Genomic DNA, 18,756 nt, shown 5'->3' with positions numbered 1-18,756 from the left:
TGGGCCAGCAGAGCCAGGCCGGGACAGCCCCCCCCCGCCTTCCTGCAGGGCCTGGCCCAGCTGTGCACATCTGCCCAGATGTTCCCCTTGCATCAGCCCGTAGCCCCGGGCAGCGCTGAGGCCGGCTCCACCCAGCTGGGCTTGTGTGCGGGGCGGCTCCGAACAGGGCAGCTTCCCTGGGTCTGGGCGGCGCCTGGTCTCGGCCGGGGTCGGGGGTCGCGCTGCAGCCCCCGGCCGTGGGGTGTCGACTCCCCTCCAAGCGAGAGGAGCTGGGGGCGCCCCTGGGGCAAGGGACAGCATCTGCCCTGCCCACCGGCCCCAGCCCCTCCCGCCAGGCGGGGGGGGGGGGCACGGAGTCCCCTTGCCCCCCCCCCCCGGCGAAGGGACCGTGGCGGGCGTGCGTCAGCTGGAAAAACCCGCCACGGCCCAGCTGCATTCCCGAGCGGTGAGGGGGCCGCCTGGCAGGAGGAATTTCCTGCCTGGGTTCGGGCTGGGGAGGCCGGGCCCTGTTCAGAGGATCGCTATTTGCTTCCCCCGCCGGCGGTGGCTTGTTTTTCACTGCGCGGCCCCAGCCTGGCCGGGGGACAGGAGCCATGCGGCCAGCCGCCCCGAAGGGCTGAGTCACTCCCTGCTCCGTGGGGCCGCCCTCCAGCGCCGGCCAGCTCCACCCACGTGCCCATCGGCAGCGGGGCTGGGCTGATGGGGGAGCCACGGGGCTCTGGCGCCCCGACCGGGTCCTGCCGCCGAACGGGCTGGGCCGTGAGCAGCGCAGCCGAGACCTGCAAACTCAGCGCGCCCGCCGCAGAGCTCCACGGTCAGCGCCGAGCCAGCGTGGCGGAGGGCGCTGGGCCCTGCCAGCTGCACGGATGCTGCGGGCACCGAGGGATGCCTGGCTCGGTCTGAGCTCCGGGGGCAGAGACTGTCTCTCACCGTGCGTGGGCAGCACCCGGCCCGATGGGCCCTGATCTCGGCCGGGGTTTGGGGGCGCCCGGCCCGACGGGCCCTGAGCTCGGCCGGGGTTTGGGGGGCACCCGGCCCGACGGGCCCTGATCTCGGCCGGAGTTTGGGGGCGCCCGGCCCGACGGGCCCTGATCTCGGCCAGGATTTGGGGGCGCCCGGCCCGATGGGCCCTGATCTTGGCCGGAGTTTGGGGGCGCCCAGCCCGACGGGCCCTGAGCTCGGCCGGGCTTTGGGGGGCACCCGGCCCAATGGGGCCCTGGTCTCAGCTGGAGTCTGGGGGTGCCCGGCCCCGGGGCCCTGATCTCAGCCGGAGTCTGGGGGCGCCCGGCCCGACGGGCCCTGATTTCGGCCGGAGTTTGGGGGCGCCCGGCCCAATGGGGCCCTGGTCTCAGCCGGAGTCTGGGGGTGCCCGGCCCCGGGGCCCTGATCTCAGCCGGAGTCTGGGGGCGCCCGGCCCGACGGGCCCTGATTTCGGCCGGAGTTTGGGGGCGCCCGGCCCAATGGGGCCCTGGTCTCAGCTGGAGTCTGGGGGCGCCCGGCCCGACGGGCCCTGATCTCGGCCGGAGTCTGGGGGCGCCCGGCCCAATGGGGCCCTGGTCTCAGCTGGAGTCTGGGGGCGCCCGGCCCGACGGGCCCTGATCTCAGCCGGAGTTTGGGGGCGCCCGGCCCAATGGGGCCCTGGTCTCAGCCGGAGTCTGGGGGCGCCTGGCCCCGGGGCCCTGATCTCGGCTGGGGACCTGGCAGTGGAATTGCCGACTGGGAATCCTGCCGTGCCGGGGAAGAAGGTGTCAGTGGGTCCCTGGAGTTGCACTGACACGCCTGTGGCACCCCAGAAATCCGAGGTTTTTCATCTCTGCTGCTGGGTCCCCCCTCCCGCGGGAGCAGCCTGTACCCGGCTTGCCGAGGGGAGAGACCGGCCCGGATCCCCGAGGGTTCCCGTAATCTTCAGGGGTCGGCTCGAGCCCGTTTGCCTGTCCTCTGCCGTCCGGCGGCAAATGAGAATATTCACGGGGGCTCTTGCAGCCGGCGCTGGAATGTGACACCTCGTTCCAGTAAGGACGAACTGGAGCAGGACTGTCATTTTCACGGGGAAATGACGCCCCCCCCCAGCTCAGGACCCTCTGCGGCGCCGTGGGGCTGGGTGCAGGGCGGGGACGCTGTTTCTCTCGGCACCGTCTGTCTGTCCCACTGGACCTGCTGGCGTCTGTCCCCGCGGGCGCACACGCTGCCCCTCGGTCTCACTGCCCGCCAGGGCTCTGGGGGCGGGATTCCCTCCGGGGCCAGGCGCTACGGCGGCTCTGTGGCGGCCTGGGGGCCTGCTGGCACCGTCTCCCCTTGCTCCACTTCCCCACTGACTCCCGTGGTCCAGCGCCAGGCCCTGCCGGCTGGGACCTGCCCCCGGCGCCGTGGCCTACTTACGCCTCCTGCCTCCGGCCCGGGGCTGGGCGGGGGCCCTGGGATTCCCCCGGCAGCCGCCTGCCTCGGGGATTAGATCCAGGCTCTGCTGGAGGCGGGTGGCAGCCGCCCCGGGCGCTCTCCCGGCCGGCTGCGCCGATGGACGGCTCGCGGCAGCCCCAGCCCCTGGGGATCCATCGGGGCTACCTGCGGAAATACGGTGAGCGCCCGCCGGCCGCGCCGTTCCCTTCCCCCGCCCACCGGGGGGCCGAGAGCCGCCTGCCTGCCCGGGGGCCAGGGCCCAGCGGACTAAGGGGAGCATGGGGGGCTGCCCCTCCCCAGCCCTGCTGCAGTGGGGAGAGGCACTTTGCCTAGCCCCGGGGGAGGGGGGGAGGGCCGGGGGCAGCCCCCCAAAGCCCTCAGCCTCGGCTCCAACCCAGAGCCCCAGAGCCGCCCCCTCCCACTAGGGCCCTCACCCACCTTCCAAACCCTGCTCTGCCCCTTCCCTGAGCCCCAGAGCCGCCCCCTCCCACTAGGGCCCTCGCCCCCTTCCCCTCGCCCCAGAGCCGCCCCCTCCCACTAGGGCCCTCACCCACCTTCCCTGAGCCCCAGAGCCGCCCCCTCCCACTAGGGCCCTCGCCCCCTTCCCTGAGCCCCAGAGCCGCCCCCTCCGACCAGGGCCCTCGCCCCCTTCCCCTCGCCCCAGAGCCGCCCCCTCCCACTAGGGCCCTCGCCCCCCTTCCCTCAGCCCCAGAGCCGCCCCCTCCCACTAGGGCCCTCGCCCCCTTCCCCTCGCCCCAGAGCCGCCCCCTCCCACTAGGGCCCTCGCCCCCTTCCCTGAGCCCCAGAGCCGCCCCCTTCCCCTCGCCCCAGAGCCGCCCCCTCCCACTAGGGCCCTCGCCCCCCTTCCCTCAGCCCCAGAGCCGCCCCCTCCCACTAGGGCCCTCGCCCCCTTCCCTCAGCCCCAGAGCCGCCCCCTCCCACTAGGGCCCTCGCCCCCTTCCCTCAGCCCCAGAGCCGCCCCCTCCCACTAGGGCCCTCGCCCCCCTTCCCTCAGCCCCAGAGCCGCCCCCTCCCACTAGGGCCCTCGCCCCCTTCCCTCAGCCCCAGAGCTGCCCCCTCCCACTAGGGCCCTCGCCCCCCTTCCCTCAGCCCCAGAGCCGCCCCCTCCCACTAGGGCCCTCGCCCCCCTTCCCTCAGCCCCAGAGCCGCCCCCTCCCACTAGGGCCCTCGCCCCCCTTCCCTCAGCCCCAGAGCCGCCCCCTCCCACTAGGGCCCTCGCCCCCTTCCCCTCGCCCCAGAGCCGCCCCCTCCCACTAGGGCCCTCGCCCCCTTCCCTCAGCCCCAGAGCCGCCCCCTCCCACTAGGGCCCTCGCCCCCTTCCCTGAGCCCCAGAGCCGCCCCTCCCACTAGGGCCCTCGCCCCCTTCCCTCGCCCCAGAGCTGCCCCTCCCACTAGGGCCCTCGCCCCCCTTCCCTCGCCCCAGAGCTGCCCCTCCCACTAGGGCCCTCGCCCCCTTCCCTGAGCCCCAGAGCCGCCCCCTCCCACTAGGGCCCTCGCCCCCCTTCCCTGAGCCCCAGAGCCGCCCCTCCCACTAGGGCCCTCGCCCCCTTCCCTGAGCCCCAGAGCCGCCCCTCCCACTAGGGCCCTCGCCCCCTTCCCTGAGCCCCAGAGCCGCCCCTCCCACTAGGGCCCTCGCCCCCTTCCCTGAGCCCCAGAGCCGCCCCTCCCACTAGGGCCCTCGCCCCCTTCCCCTCGCCCCAGAGCTGCCCCTCCCACTAGGGCCCTCGCCCCCTTCCCTCGCCCCAGAGCTGCCCCTCCCACTAGGGCCCTCGCCCCCTTCCCTGAGCCCCAGAGCCGCCCCCTCCCACTAGGGCCCTCGCCCCCTTCCCTGAGCCCCAGAGCCGCCCCCTCCGACCAGGGCCCTCGCCCCCTTCCCCTCGCCCCAGAGCCGCCCCCTCCCACTAGGGCCCTCGCCCCCTTCCCCTCGCCCCAGAGCTGCCCCTCCCACTAGGGCCCTCGCCCCCTTCCCTGAGCCCCAGAGCCGCCCCCTCCCACTAGGGCCCTCGCCCCCTTCCCTGAGCCCCAGAGCCGCCCCCTCCCACTAGGGCCCTCGCCCCCCTTCCCTGAGCCCCAGAGCCGCCCCCTCCCACTAGGGCCCTCGCCCCCTTCCCCTCGCCCCAGAGCTGCCCCTCCCACTAGGGCCCTCGCCCCCTTCCCTGAGCCCCAGAGCTGCCCCTCCCACTAGGGCCCTCGCCCCCTTCCCTGAGCCCCAGAGCCGCCCCCTCCCACTAGGGCCAGTACGGTGCCCCCAGCCGCCCGCCCGCAGCCCCTGCCCGCCACGCTGAGCCGGGGGTTCCGCTGGGGCTCAGGGCCCGGCCCCACATCTCTGGGGAGCGGGGCCCCTTGGGGACCCCCCGGCTTTTCGGGAAGGCCTGCCGGCGCCTCGCTGCCCGCGGGATTTAGCACGTGCCCCCCTCCGGCGGGATTAGCGGGGCCGCCCGCGAGCGACTGCTAATCCCCAAGCGGCTACGCCAGTGTAATCCGGGTTTCATCCGCCCGGGGGGGCTGCCCAGGGCTCTCGTGCCGGGGGGGGGGGGAGTCACTGGGGCAAGAGGCTCTGCTCCGCCCCACAGCTGGGTGCTGGAGGGATGCTCCCAGGACCTTTAAACATGCCCAGCCTCTGGCTGCTCCCACGCGTGCTCCGTGGGGCGGGGGCAGGGAATAGCCACAGCACAGTGGGGGCGGGAGGTGCCAACTGAGGGGGCAGAGCCGGGAGCCAGGACTCCTGGGGTCTGTGCCCAGCTCTGGGAGGGGAGTGGGGTCTAGCGGTTAGAGCAGGGAGGCTGTTGGAGCCAGGACTCCTGGGGTCTGTGCCCAGCTCTGGGAGGGGAGTGGGGTCTAGCGGTTAGAGCAGGGAGGCTGTTGGAGCCAGGACTCCTGGGTCCTCTACCTACCTGTGAGCAGGGAGTGGGGGCTAGTGGTTAGAGCAGGGGGCTGGGAGCCAGGACTCCTGGGGTCTCCCCCCAGCTGTGAATAGGGAGCAGTGTCCAGTGGTTAGAGCAGCTGGCAGCGGCCAGGCGGGAGGAGACCCTGCGGTGACGCTGGGGCCTGGCTCCTCTACCTCGCAGGTGGCTTTCTCTTCAAGCAGTGGAAGGAGAAGTTCCTCCTAGTGGCGGACGGGAGCCTGCTGATCTGCCGGGACGCTCAGTCCCCGGCCGAGCTGGGCATCTCGCTGGGCACCAGCTGCCAGGCCATCCTGGAGGGCAGGGAGATGGGCAGCCTGCCCCGACTGCCGCTGGGCGCCCAACGGGACTCCTGCCTGGGCCTGCGGCTCACGGACGGCAGGTGCCTGCTGCTGCTGGCCCCCGACAGCCAGGAGTGCAGGTGAGGTCCAGCCATGCCCCGTGGCCCCTAACTGCCGCGTGTGGCTCCTAGCCATGTCCCAGGGCTCCTAGCCACGTCCCCTGGCCCCTACTCACACCACATGGCTCCTAGCCACGTCCCCTGGCCCCTACTCACACCACATGGCTCCTAGCCACGTCCCCTGGCCCCTACTCACACCACATGGCTCCTAGCCACGTCCCAGGGCTCCTAGCCACGTCCCCTGGCCCCTACTCACACCACATGGCTCCTAGCCACGTCCCAGGGCTCCTAGCCACGTCCCCTGGCCCCTACTCACACCACATGGCTCCTAGCCATGTCCCGTGGCTCCTACTCACACCACATGGCTCCTAGCCATGTCCCGTGGCTCCTACTCATGCCACATGCCTCCTAGCCACGTCCCAGGGCTCCTAGCCACGTCCCCTGGCCCCTACTCACACCACATGGCTCCTAGCCACGTCCCAGGGCTCCTAGCCACGTCCCCTGGCCCCTACTCACACCACATGGCTCCTAGCCACGTCCCAGGGCTCCTAGCCACGTCCCCTGGCCCCTACTCACACCACATGGCTCCTAGCCACGTCCCAGGTCTCCTAGCCACGTCCCCTGGCCCCTACTCACACCACATGGCTCCTAGCCACGTCCCAGGGCTCCTAGCCATGTCCCCTGGCCCCTACTCACACCACATGGCTCCTAGCCACGTCCCAGGGCTCCTAGCCATGTCCCCTGGCCCCTACTCACACCACATGGCTCCTAGCCACGTCCCAGGGCTCCTAGCCATGTTCCCTGGCCCCTACTCACACCACATGGCTCCTAGCCATGTCCCAGGGCTCCTAGCCATGTCCCCTGGCCCCTACTCACACCACATGGCTCCTAGCCACGTCCCCTGGCCCCTACTCATGCCACATGACTCCTAGCCACGTCCGAGGGCTCCTAGCCATGTCCCCTGGCCCCTACTCACACCACATGGCTCCTAGCCACGTCCCAGGGCTCCTAGCCATGTCCCGTGGCCCCTACTCACACCACATGGCTCCTAGCCACGTCCCCTGGCCCCTACTCATGCCACATGACTCCTAGCCACGTCCGAGGGCTCCTAGCCATGTCCCCTGGCCCCTACTCACACCACATGGCTCCTAGCCACGTCCCAGGGCTCCTAGCCATGTCCCGTGGCCCCTACTCACACCACATGGCTCCTAGCCATGTCCCCTGGCCCCTACTCACACCACATGGCTCCTAGCCATGTCCCGTGGCTCCTACTCATGCCACATGCCTCCTAGCCATGTCCCAGGGCTCCTAGCCACGTCCCCTGGCCCCTACTCTCACCACATGGCTCCTAGCCACGTCCCAGGGCTCCTAGCCACGTCCCCTGGCCCCTACTCACACCACATGGCTCCTAGCCACGTCCCCTGGCCCCTACTCACACCACATGACTCCTAGCCACGTCCCAGGGCTCCTAGCCACGTCCCAGGGCTCCTAGCCATGTCCCCTGGCCCCTACTCACACCACATGGCTCCTAGCCATGTCCCAGGGCTCCTAGCCACGTCCTGTGGCTCCTAGCTGCCCCCCAGAGGTCCCCCATGGGGGCCCCTCTGCCTGGCCTGGCCACGCAGGCAGTGGCTGGCGGGAGCTGTGGGGTGGCTCGGTGGGGCTATCGATGCCAGGGGCTGGCGGCGGCCGGCACTAATCGGCGTTTCCCTCTCTCCTCCCCACTGCAGACAGTGGCTCAGCATCCTGCGCAAAGTCAAAGAGGTGAGAGGAGGCTCCGCCCGCCCCCCGGGGGTTTCCCGCTGCCGGGGTCCGTGGCTGGGGGACCGGACGCAGCTCAGCCCTGGTAGCTCCGAGAGCAGCTCGGCTTTGCTCCGGGCACCCGTCTGGGCCTGATTCAGAGCTGCTGCTGGGGAGGGACCAGTTCTCTGTGAATCTCCCCCTCCCGGCTGCCGTGGGGCTGGCACAAGGGGCCTGCCCCTCTCCCCCGCTCCCAGAGGGGGCAGAGCGGGGCGTGGCAGGAGCACACTGCCCTGTGGCTGTTCCCTGCCCCCCCGGCCCGTAGGGGGCAGAGTGGGACGTGGCCGGAGCACACTGCCCTGTGGCTGTTCCCTGCCCCCCCGGCCCGTAGGGGGCAGAGTGGGACGTGGCCAGAGCACACTGCCCTGTGGCTGTTCCCTGCCCCCCCGGCCCGTAGGGGGCAGAGTGGGACGTGGCCAGAGCACACTGCCCTGTGGCTGTTCCCTGCCCCCCCGGCCCGTAGGGGGCAGAGTGGGACGTGGCCAGAGCACACTGCCCTGTGGCTGTTCCCTGCCCCCCCGGCCCGTAGGGGGCAGAGTGGGACGTGGCCGGAGCACACTGCCCTGTGGCTGTTCCCTGCCCCCCCGGCCCGTAGGGGGCAGAGTGGGACGTGGCCGGAGCACACTGCCCTGTGGCTGTTCCCTGCCCCCCCGGCCCGTAGGGGGCAGAGTGGGACGTGGCCGGAGCACACTGCCCTGTGGCTGTTCCCTGCCCCCCCGGCCCGTAGGGGGCAGAGTGGGACGTGGCCGGAGCACACTGCCCTGTGGCTGTTCCCTGCCCCCCCGGCCCGTAGGGGGCAGAGTGGGACGTGGCCGGAGCACACTGCCCTGTGGCTGTTCCCTGCCCCCCCGGCCCGTAGGGGGCAGAGTGGGACGTGGCCAGAGCACACTGCCCTGTGGCTGTTCCCTGCCCCCCCAGCCCGTAGGGGGCAGAGCGGGACGTGGCCAGAGCACACTGCCCTGTGGCTGTTCCCTGCTCCCCCGGCCTGTAGGGGGCAGAGTGGGGCGTGGCCGGAGCACACTGCCCTGTGGCTGTTCCCTGCCCCCCCAGCCCGTAGGGGGCAGAGCGGGACGTGGCCGGAGCCCATTGCCTTGTGGCTGTTCCCTGCCCCCTGCCATGGGGGTGGAATGTGGGTCCCAGCAGCCCGGGGCTCCCACAGGGGTGCTGACAGTGGGGCCCGTTGTTTCCCGTGGCCCCGTGGCCTCTGGCGGGCCCCTGGAGGGCCCCTGGCTCTTGCTGGCTGCGGGCGCTGCCGGGGCAGTGCTGGGCGCCAGCCGCTCCAGTCCCAGGCAGGGCCCCCCAGGTACTTGGCTCCTGGTGACCGATCGGGCCCTCGCGGGGGCCGGGGGGGGGGGATCCTGGCAGACACTGACCCATGTGCCCCCCCGGGTCCTGCTTCTGCCCTGCCTGGATCTGCCCCCGCAGGGCCCTTCCCCTTGTTCCCGGTGACTGAGCCGGCGTCTCTCCGGACAGAGCTTCTCCCCGGCGGCCCCGGCCCGGGGCATCGGCTCCCCCGCCAGGAGGTGCTGCTGGAAAGAGGCGGGAGGCGGAGGCTGTCCTGGCCCGGAGAGCAGAGCAGGTACGGGGGGGACCCGGTCACTGGGCTGTCCCCGCCCCCCCCCAGAGCCACCATCTGGGCTCCAGCCGTGCCGCTGGCCGTCCTGCCCGGCGAGGCTTGCTCCCAGCCTCCTGGAATCCCGCCCAGTGCCGGCGCCGGAGCCACGGTGCCTGGCTCCGATGCCGCTCAGGTCTGGTCCACACCTCAGTGCAGTGGCTCCGATTCTGGCCTCGCTTAGACCTGATCCTCATCAATGTCCGGTAAGCCTGGTGTAAACCGCAGAGACTCCTTTTTTTTTTTTTGCACCAGATTCACTTCACGTTCCGCTGCTGTGTAGACGCAATCGGGTGCAAATCAGGAGTAGCTCGACGGTGGGTAGAATTACAGTAGGGCTGCAAGACTCCAGCGGAGGCGTGGCCTGGCCACACAGCGTAGGCGACATCACTGCCTTAGCCAGGGCTTGGGAAAGTCCCTCGGCTGGTGGACAGTCACCGCGCCCCCGTCCCCAGTGCGGACACGGCTGTTGCAGCAGAACGCTTCCATGGACCCCGAGTCACGTGCTGCACGGGCCCAGCAGCAGCCTCTGTGCAAAGCCAATCAGACAAAGCTCTTTCTTCCCCATAGTACGCAAAGGGGGAAACTGAGGCACGCAGCGACGGGGAAGTGACTGAGTCACTGACAGCGCTGGGAACGAACCCAGGGCCCCCCAGCTCCTCAGCCAGGGTGTTAGAGCTAGCGCACAAGGGGACCCAGGGCTTGGAGCTGCCCTATTGACCCCTCTTCTGCCCCCTTTCTGCCCCAGCCCCCAGGAGCATCCCGTGCAAGGAGACCTGCTCGCCCCGTTGCCTGCGCCACGGATCCCAGATGCACGCGGGGGTGAAGGCTGCCTGCCTGCTGATGGGGGGAGCCGCAGCCGGCCCCACTGTGGGCTACATGGTGACCTCGGCCACGGCCGGCCGGCCGGGGGAGACGCACCCCCCCGACTTCAAAGAACTGGGGTACCACCCGGCCGCCTGCGACGCGGAGGCCTCCCAGTTCGAGATGCTGGATTACGAAGGGCTGGACCAGGACTTCGACGGGCTGGATTTCGGGGGGTTTGCTTTCTAGGCACACGTGACCCCCCTGGTCCCCCCAGATTTAAAGGGCTACACAGACGGAGAGGGAGCTCACCGCTGGCTTCATGTCCTCAGAAACCAGCCACCTCCCACAGGTCCCCCCACCGTGCCCCTCATGGCGTGTCCCACCCACCCAGTGGGTCAGGTCTCGACTCGCACCCTTCCAGTGTGGCAGCAGCAGTGGTAGGTTGGTATCCTTTAGGCGGAGCGGCCCCGCCAGGGTGGCCTGAAACGGGCTAGGCGAGGCCGGTGAGGCAGGGAGTGCCACGGCCGAGCTGGGGGAAGAGAGAAGTGAGGCCCCTGGATGCAAAGCAGGGTGAAAGGTGCCCACCCCTGGGTCCCGCACCCAGCTCTGCTGGGCAGGGCAGGGCAGGGCGGGCGTCTGGCGATCAGCAAGGTGTTGCTTTGCATCGCTCCGGGCACCGCGTCCGACTGGCCTTCTGGCTGCTCGAGTTCGGCATGTGTCCCGGCTGCCGTGGCTTGAATCCGGCCCTTCGTTTCGTTCCCCCCCCCCAGTGTTAACCGGGGCAACTCAGGGCAGGATAACCCCCCAGAGGTGCATGACACTGCAGACCACCCGTAGGTGGTCTTTGCTCGGCGCGGGGAGGCTGAACAGGGCCCCCCGGATCCCGAGCCCTTCTCCCCAAGGACGCGCGTCACACGTACCTGCTGGTGAATCGTCAGCTCGCCGAGGCAGGCCGCCGCCTGGGAAACTGAGGCACAGAGCGTCCCGGGGGCTTGGCAGCTGAGGGCCTCGCGCCGCTGGGACAGGGCTGTGAGAAAGCCGCAGGGCCTGTTGCTGGGCAGCATGCGGCTGGAGGGGGGGCGTGGGAGGCTCCGTTCCGTGGCAGGGCTGTGGCCACGCTTCGGCTTTTACTGGGGAGGGGGGGTTATTCACCTTGCGCTGTTGCATGAGTTCTACTGTCCTGTAGTAACCCCGGCGGTGTGCCTCAGTTTCCCTGGGCGCTGTGCAGGGCCTAGATGGGGCTGGGAATTTTGGTACCTGAGCCCGGGGGGTGGGCGGGAGAGGGCCAAGTGACACCTTTTCCCAGGAAGCACAGAAGAGGCTGGAGGAGGGGCCTGGGGGAGGGGAGGGGGCTGGGAGTGGGGCAGTCTGGGCTGGCTTGGGGGGCAGGGCCCGGGCTCCGAGGCTGCCCCTGGTCCTTGTGCTGACAAGTCTGTGCTATCCCCTGAGCAATAAACCTCCTGTGCTCCTGCGGCTGGGAGTCTGCTTGGGGGGGGGGCAGACCCCAGGGACTTCGGGGACCCCCCCAAAGCACCAGGTTGCGCGAGTTCGCAGCCGGACGCCGCGGGGCCCGCAGGCCGGGGCAGTAGCAGACTGGGGCGCTACCCACTAGCCCACACAGCCTGTGGGGACCCACCGCCAGAGCCCTGCCAAGGGGCATCAGACCAGACCGCCCGGCCATTTCTCACTGGCCCTGCCGAGGGGAGGGGAGAGGACGGGAGGTCGGGGGGGAGAACATGGCGGGGGGGAGGACAGAGCAGGGGACGGGACGGGGCGGGGGGGGAGGACGGGAGGTCGGGGAGGAGAACATGGCGGGGGACGGTACGGGGGGGAGAACAGAGCGGGGGGGGGGAGAACATGGGGGGGGAGGGCGGGGCGGGGGGGAGAACAGAGCAGGCGGGGGGGAGAACATGGCGGGGGACGGGACGGGGGGGAGAACAGAGCAGGCGGGGGGGAGAACATGGCGGGGGACGGGGCGGGGGGGAGAACAGAGCAGGTGGGGGGGAGAACATGGCAGGGACGAGACGGGGGGGAGGACGGGAGGGAGAACATGGCGGGGGGGGAGGACGGGGCGGAGACCAGAGCGGACGGGGGGAGGACGGGGCGGCGGGGGGGAGAACAGAGCAGGCGGGGGGGAGGACGGGGCGGGGGGGAGGACATGGAGGGGGGGTAGAACAGAGCAGGCGGGGGGGGAGGACGGGGCGGGGGACGGACGGGGGGGAGAACAGAGCAGGCGGGGGGGGAGGACGGGGCGGGGGACGGACGGGGGGGAGAACAGAGCAGGCGGGGGGGAGGACGGGGCGGGGGGGAGGACATGGAGGGGGGGTAGAACAGAGCAGGCGGGGGGGGAGGACGGGGCGGGGGACGGACGGGGGGGAGAACAGAGCAGGCGGGGGGGGAGGACGGGGCGGGGGGGAGGACATGGAGGGGGGGTAGAACAGAGCAGGCGGGGGGGGCCCGCTCCGAGCAGGCGAGGTGCGTTTGCAGAGCCCGCGGCTGGCGACCCGCGCAGCGTCCGGCGGCCTCGGGGCGGGCGGGGCCGGGTGTGGAGGCCGAAGTGCCTCGACTCCTCACCCCGCCCCTCCCTCCCCACAGGGCTGTCCCGCCCCCGCCCGCTCGGTCGGTCTGTCTGTCCCCACCTCCATCTGTCTCTGGCCTGCCCTGCGTGTGCCCAGAGCTGTGCCCATGCCGCCCGGGTCTCGCTGGGGCCACGGAGGGGCCTCTGGGTCCCGGCGCCTCCCTCTCTCGGGGGCTCTTTGCCAGGGCTTGGCTGAATCCTTTGCCCCAGACGCGCCCAGCAGACCCGGCCCAGCCCCTGTGCCGAGGCAGGGCCGGTGGGTTTCCCCCACTTGTGCTCCGCCCGGCAGCTCTCCGGTTTGCTGGCTCCATTCCCCCCGACACGGCTTATCTGGGGCTTGCGGCAGGGCTCGCTCAGCTCCCCTGCTCCTCCCCACCCCACAACCCAAAGCCACGTGCGGCCGCCTCTGTTGCCAGATGCGCCTGGCTCAGCCTAGCACCACGGACATGCAGGTGCTGCCTCCAATTTCTTCCCATCCATGTGCGGAATGACTTTTGTTCTGTGCACCGAGGCATGTGCAGATGGGCACCACCGGTAGGAACGCACGCGGCTCCTCATCTCGGTGGCTTGGCTGCCCAAGAGCTTTGCTTCCAGGGGAACACCGCCCCTCTGGGGGTGTAGGCACAGCCAGCACCCTGCTGTCACCGAGCGCACCCCAACTGTCGCTGGTCTCCACTAAAACCCCTTCTTGGCCCCAGGAGGCATCCGCTGGGCAGGCCAGGCGTGGAACCCCCTGCCCCTCGCGCTGAGCTGCAGCCGGAGCTGCCGGCTTGGAAGAGCCTTTCCCGAGACGTGGGGTGTTGCAGATGCAGGGTGTGGTTCTCCGGAGGGCTCGCTGGCTGCATCCCGGGCTCAGCGGCGTAAAGCGGCCAGATGACACGGCCCTGGGCGGGGACCATCCGCCGTGGTTTTTAGGTCAAAACAGACATCGTCAGCGGGCTCTCGGGCCTAATCCCCCGGCAGGAGTCTCCGGCTAATCCGCCGGGATTACAGGGCAGCCGGGGAATGCTGGAACACGGCGCGTGCCCGGTTCGCTCTCGCTGCGTCTGGCGCGGAATCGGCAACGAGGCGCGAGGGAGCAGCGTGGGGAGGGGAGCGCTCTGGGCTCCGGCTCTGTCGCTGGAGGGCGGGTGTGACGGCGCGCCGGGGTCCCCGGCCCTGCACCCCCTCCACCCGCCCGTGGAACAGGGGGGTTTAGTACTTCTCGGAGATGCCGCCGGCCCGGGTTCGAGGTGCACGTCGGAGTAAGGGGCAGGCAGCCTCAGACCCCTTGGGGCAGGGTACCCACCCCTGATCCCCCAGTGCCCGACAGTCTCCTTTTCATGTTTGCCCAGCCAAGCCTGCCCCTTCTCCAACCCACCGAACACGCCTCCCCCCCAGGCAGCCCCCCCTTCCTTTGTTCACACCCCTCCCCCGCAGTGCTTACAGACACCAGCCAGCAGGGGTCACCCCCAGCCCACACAGCAACCAGTGACTGCCCAGCCAGGGTGGGCCCAGGGCCACAAGAGGGTACAGCCCCCACACTACATCACTCAGGGGGGAGGAGAAGTCACAGTGCCTCAGTTTCCCCATCTATACAATTATTGGCTGCTCATCTCCTTTGCGAGGTGCTTGGAGAGCTCCGGAGGAGAGGGGCTACCGGGGAGCGAGGGGTCCGTACGAGCCAAGCAGCGGGGTGCTGGCTTGCCTGCTGTGGGTGGAGACGCCGGGTTGTGATCCTGACTCCGGAAGGGTGTCCGGGTTCCTGGGTTCGGTCCCGCGGGGCTCAGCTGACCGGCCAGTTCCCACGTTGTCGCTGGGATCAACCATCCTTGCTCCCCACCGTACGGCTCGGGGGTTTCTCCGTGTCCCGCGCCGGCCCCCGAGTTTCCCTCGACAGCGTGAGAAGGGAGCAGTCCTGGCTCCGGCGCGTTAGCATCCTCGGGGAGCCGGCCAGCCTGGACAGCAAGGTGCCAGGAGACAGAGACTCCGACCCGCCCTTTGCTAAACTGTTCCAACCGGCAATTACCCTCTGTGGCGTAGTGGGGGGCTGTCTGCTCTGTAACCCGGTGGGCGGGGTGATGGGGCCTTGCGGGTTGCTGTGCTGGGCTGGGCTGTGGGTGACTCCACTGGCGGCTGTTTGTAGCACGGATGAGTCGCTAGGCCAGGGGCTCCCAACCTGTCCCACCGGTGCCTCCCAGGGAGAGAGACAAAGGGAGGAAGGTGGGGTCCAACCCCTCGGGGGCAGGGCTGGAAGGGAAGCAGGGGAGAAGGAGCTAGGGAGGGGGCTGGGATTGTAGGGCCCAGCCACCCCCCATCTCAAGGGGGGGGGCTGAGGCCTCCTAGCCCCAGTTCCTGTAACTAGATGACATCTGTGCTGGGCTGTATCCTGGAGAAGCAATAAACTCCCTCTGTTCTACCGGCTGGCGGAGTCTGTCCGTGCCACGACGGGGGTGCAGGAGACGGGGAAACCCCGACGCGCCGTCACACCTGCCCAGCCAGAAAATGGTAACGTCACACCAGCCCGAAATGTGGCTGCTTGACCGTCCAGCCTGGGGCTCTTGGTTTGCCTGGCTCTGGGAGGTGAAGGAACCCCCCGCATTAGATCCGCTCCTCCCGGGGCAGGCAGGCACAGACTGGGATTAAAGCATCATCTACTCGTCTCCATGAAACAGTCCGAGGGAAGCCCTGTGGCATGCGCCTACGGCCCGGATGCTCAGGACCGATTTGCAAGTCGGGGATGCAGGCCCCGAAGCCAGGCTGGCCACCAGCATCACAGATTTTAAGGCCAGGAAGGATCTCGTCTGACTTGATTTGAATATTTCACCCAGAGCCGGCTTTTCCTTCCTCCTGCTCGGCTCTGAACACTTGCCACATTTTCCAGCATCCTTTTCGGAGCGTGGGACCAGAACGGGGCACAGTACGTCAGCCAAGGTCGAAACATTGCGGCGCGAGTCAAACCTCGCTGCTCGTCTTGGGCAGAATTCCAAGAACCTGCGTGAATCCGTAGTTATTTATAGCACGGTTCATTTGGGGCCATTCTCTGCGTGTTTGGGGTTGAGTGGGAGAACACAAACCTCGGCTGCGAATCCAAATTACCTGGGAGAGGCTGTTTTGGCGGAAGCCGGCGTTCGCAGGAAACGCTTGCATAACTCCTACAGCCGGTCGAAATTATTCGTCCAAACAGTTTTCCCAAAGGAACCGGCCGTTTTGTCAAAAAGATCCATTTTCCATGGGAAAAATGTCAATGTGGGGGCAATCGAAGCCCAACTTTCCCCTCCGAAGCATTGATCCGGGGCGGCGGGTTTCGCTTCGAAAAGAAACAGGGAAGGGCAAAGCGAGAGCCGCGTTTCCTTTCAAACAGACATTTCACAACAAAAGGTTTCGTTCCGGCACCTCAAAAATCCGTTCTCCAACATTCCCCGTTCCGCTGGTGTTCTCAGGCGTTCGCCGTGTCGTCCCATCTGCGACGGTGCGTGGGGGTCTCCCCGTCTCCTGCACCCCCGTCGTGGCATGGACAGACTCCGCCAGCCCGTAGAATTGAGGGAGTTTATTGCTTCTCTGGGATACAGCCCAGCACAGATGGAATCTGGTCACAGTGACCAGGGCTAGGAGTCCTCACCCCGCCCTTGAGATGGGGGCGACTGGGCCCCTCCAAATCTAGCTCCCTCCCTAGTCTCTACTCCTCCTGCTTCCCCGACCGCAACTGCCTCCCCCCCAGGCCCTGCCCCCCAGCCAGCTGCTGGTCCCCGCCCTCCTCCCTTTGTCTCTCCCTGGGAGGCTGAGCTGGGGTGTCTCGGCTATTACACATTTGGGGGAGTCAGTGAGAATCTCACATCACAGCGCAAGTGGGGGGACACTGGGTTACAGAGCAGACAGCCCTCCCACTCCGCCACACCATCTCGGGGTGCAAACAAAGACCGGAACCTCGGCACCTCCCCTGGGGCAGAAATTCCATTTTCAGACCCGTCCCACCAAGTTCCAAACAGCTATTATCCGACAGATTGGAAACCCAAGTGCCCCGGTTTGCTGCTAACTTAGCGAGGGTGACTGACAGCTTCAGTTAATAAACAATCTGAATTCAATACGCCGGTTTCATTAATACAAGTTGAACCTTCCCAGCCCTGCACCCTCGGGACCTGGCCGGTTCTGAGCCAGAGAATTTGCCAAACTACAGCTGGTCTGCATTGTCTAGCAGTGTTACCAACGCGGCCACTGCTTGCTGGGCTCTGAGAAACAATTTCAGGGCACAGTAGAGCTAAATAACAGCCCAGAACATGGAGAGCCAGGTCTGGGGGCTGTAAACAAACTTTATAGGACCGTGGGAAACTTGGCCACCCCCCGGAAAAGTAGACACCTGGCTCACTCACATCCTTCTGGACGACGGAGGTTTCAGGCTCCGGGAGTTCTGGATTAGAGAGGTTCAACCTGTATTAAATTAACTTTCGAAACTAGGTTAGAATCAACCCCCTCTCTGGAATCCAGTCTCCTGTGCTACGATGGTAACTCATGGATTCTTGATCCAGTTTTATAGGCTGTTAGGTCTTCCCCTGAAAACACGGTTCCTTTTACCTTCCGCTCTGAAGTGACCAGAAGATCGGAGTTAATAAAACCGACAAACTGAAAAGCGTCTCCCCCATCCGGGCTCCCGCGGAGCCAAGTGGGAAGGAGAGAACCGGGATGTGGTTAAGGAAAAAGAACCCAGGACTCCTGGCTCCTAATTTCACCTGCTTTAACCACTAGCTCCCGCTCCGCTCCCAGAAGGGAATCCAAGCCCTTCTCCTCGACCTACGAGTCCGCCGGATCGGGAGCTGAGAGGGTCCCGGGAACGGAAGGACTAGACACGTTGCTGACTCCCACGCAGAGCCCAACCTCGAACCGTTGGGCGTGGGAAGAAACGTAATCCCTGCCCGCTCTGTGGCTCTTGGACTTTCCTCTGAACCGTCCCGCGGGGAGAACAGGCCGCCTGCCCTGAGCCACCCTGTGATGAGGGGGCTGGGCGGGGGCTGTACTCTCTTGTTGGCCAGTCACTGGTTGCTGGTGACCCCTACTGGCCTGTGTCTGTAAGCACTGCCCGGAGGGGGTGTCCCTGGGGCAGTGCACATAGACCATGACTAGCCACTTCACACCTGGCATGGGGAAGGGGTGTGAACCAAGGAAGGGGGTGGCTCGCTGGGGGGGGGAGTGACCGATGGCTGGGGGGGGGGGCAGTCTCGGCTGGGCAATCATGAAGAGAAGAGACTAAGCCGAGTGCAGGGGGTTCGGGGCCCTGGGTACCCTGCCCCAGGGGGTCTGAGGCTGCCTGCCCCTTACTCCGATGTCCGCATCGAACCCGGGCCGGGCTGGATCACCGGCTGGTGGAGTCACAACTTGTATAGGGGGTGCAGGGTCGGGGGTGCCCGACGTGCCGTCTCACGCCCTGCCGGAGCTACGGGCGGGAGGCTGGGATCCAGACGAGGCCCCCAGACCCCGATCCACGGAGGCTGCATCCACGGAGGCGCTGCGAGCCACGCGGGCGGGGGCTCTGGTCCCTGGGGCGATGGGCGCTGTCCTGTGAGCAGGGACCACCCGGGCCCGGAGAAGGCTGACGGGGACATGCCAGCAAAGGGACAGTTCAGCCACTTACAGCTGGGGGGCCACCGCTGCCGGGAACGATGGCGCAGTGCCGCCACCTGGTGGCCAGGGGCTGCCAACCGCCCCGCCTGGCACCCCTGCTCCCCTCGAAAACATGGAGCAACCGAGTCACGCCTGTTGTGAGGGGCTGGGTGGGTGGGGGGGGGGCCGCCCCGTTCTACATCTGCCCAGCAGGACTGTACCTCAGTTTCCCTCTCTCCCTTTTACTCTCCAGCACTTCTGCGGGGGGTGGGCAGGGCTGCCCTTTGGCGTTAGCTCAGGGCTGGCCCCCTGCCAGCAATTCTGGGCCATCGGGTGTGAGCGGCAGCCCCCCACTTTGGGTCCCCGAGTTCTGCCAGTGCAGCTCCAGCCTCCCCACCCCCCACCCGTTCCAGTCCTACAGCCCCGCCCCCGCACAGGCCGGTTCATGCCCCACCACCTCCAGCTGGGAGCAAGGGAGGCATGGACTTCGGCTGCCTAGAAGCCAAACAGCTGTTCTCCGGCCAGGTCAGGAAAGAGGCTGGAGGAGCAGGGAACGTAACAGAGATTCAGCCACTAACGCTGCGGCTGCCCTGGTACATACAGAAAAGAGGAGGCTACGGGGGATAGGATGGAGGTCTATATAATCATGACAGGTGTGGCAAAA

The 18,756-nt window shown here is 68.3% G+C and overlaps 1 protein-coding gene across 2 annotated transcripts; it reads left to right on the top strand.

Annotated features, from left to right (window-relative positions):
• The first annotated feature begins 398 nt into the window (after positions 1–398).
• LOC142823883 (uncharacterized) lies at positions 399–11,200 on the top strand. 2 transcript variants are annotated; one of them, XM_075915595.1, is made up of 5 exons: positions 399–2,575; positions 5,487–5,742; positions 7,452–7,485; positions 8,995–9,339; positions 9,882–10,009. In XM_075915595.1, exons 1-5 carry the CDS (start codon positions 2,515–2,517, stop codon positions 9,957–9,959), a joined length of 774 nt encoding a protein of 257 aa, XP_075771710.1. In that variant the 5' UTR covers positions 399–2,514; the 3' UTR covers positions 9,960–10,009. The 2 variants fall into 2 exon arrangements, with proteins under 2 accessions (XP_075771710.1, XP_075771711.1); XM_075915596.1 differs by having other exon boundaries at positions 404–2,575; positions 8,995–9,100; positions 9,882–11,200.
• The last annotated feature ends 7,556 nt before the right edge of the window (positions 11,201–18,756 follow it).

This window comes from Pelodiscus sinensis, unplaced genomic scaffold (genome assembly GCF_049634645.1).
Source record: "Pelodiscus sinensis isolate JC-2024 unplaced genomic scaffold, ASM4963464v1 ctg34, whole genome shotgun sequence".
NCBI lineage: Eukaryota > Metazoa > Chordata > Testudines > Trionychidae > Pelodiscus > Pelodiscus sinensis.
The sequence above is the reverse complement of the archived record's forward strand: the minus strand, read 5'-3'. Positions and strand labels throughout refer to the sequence as shown.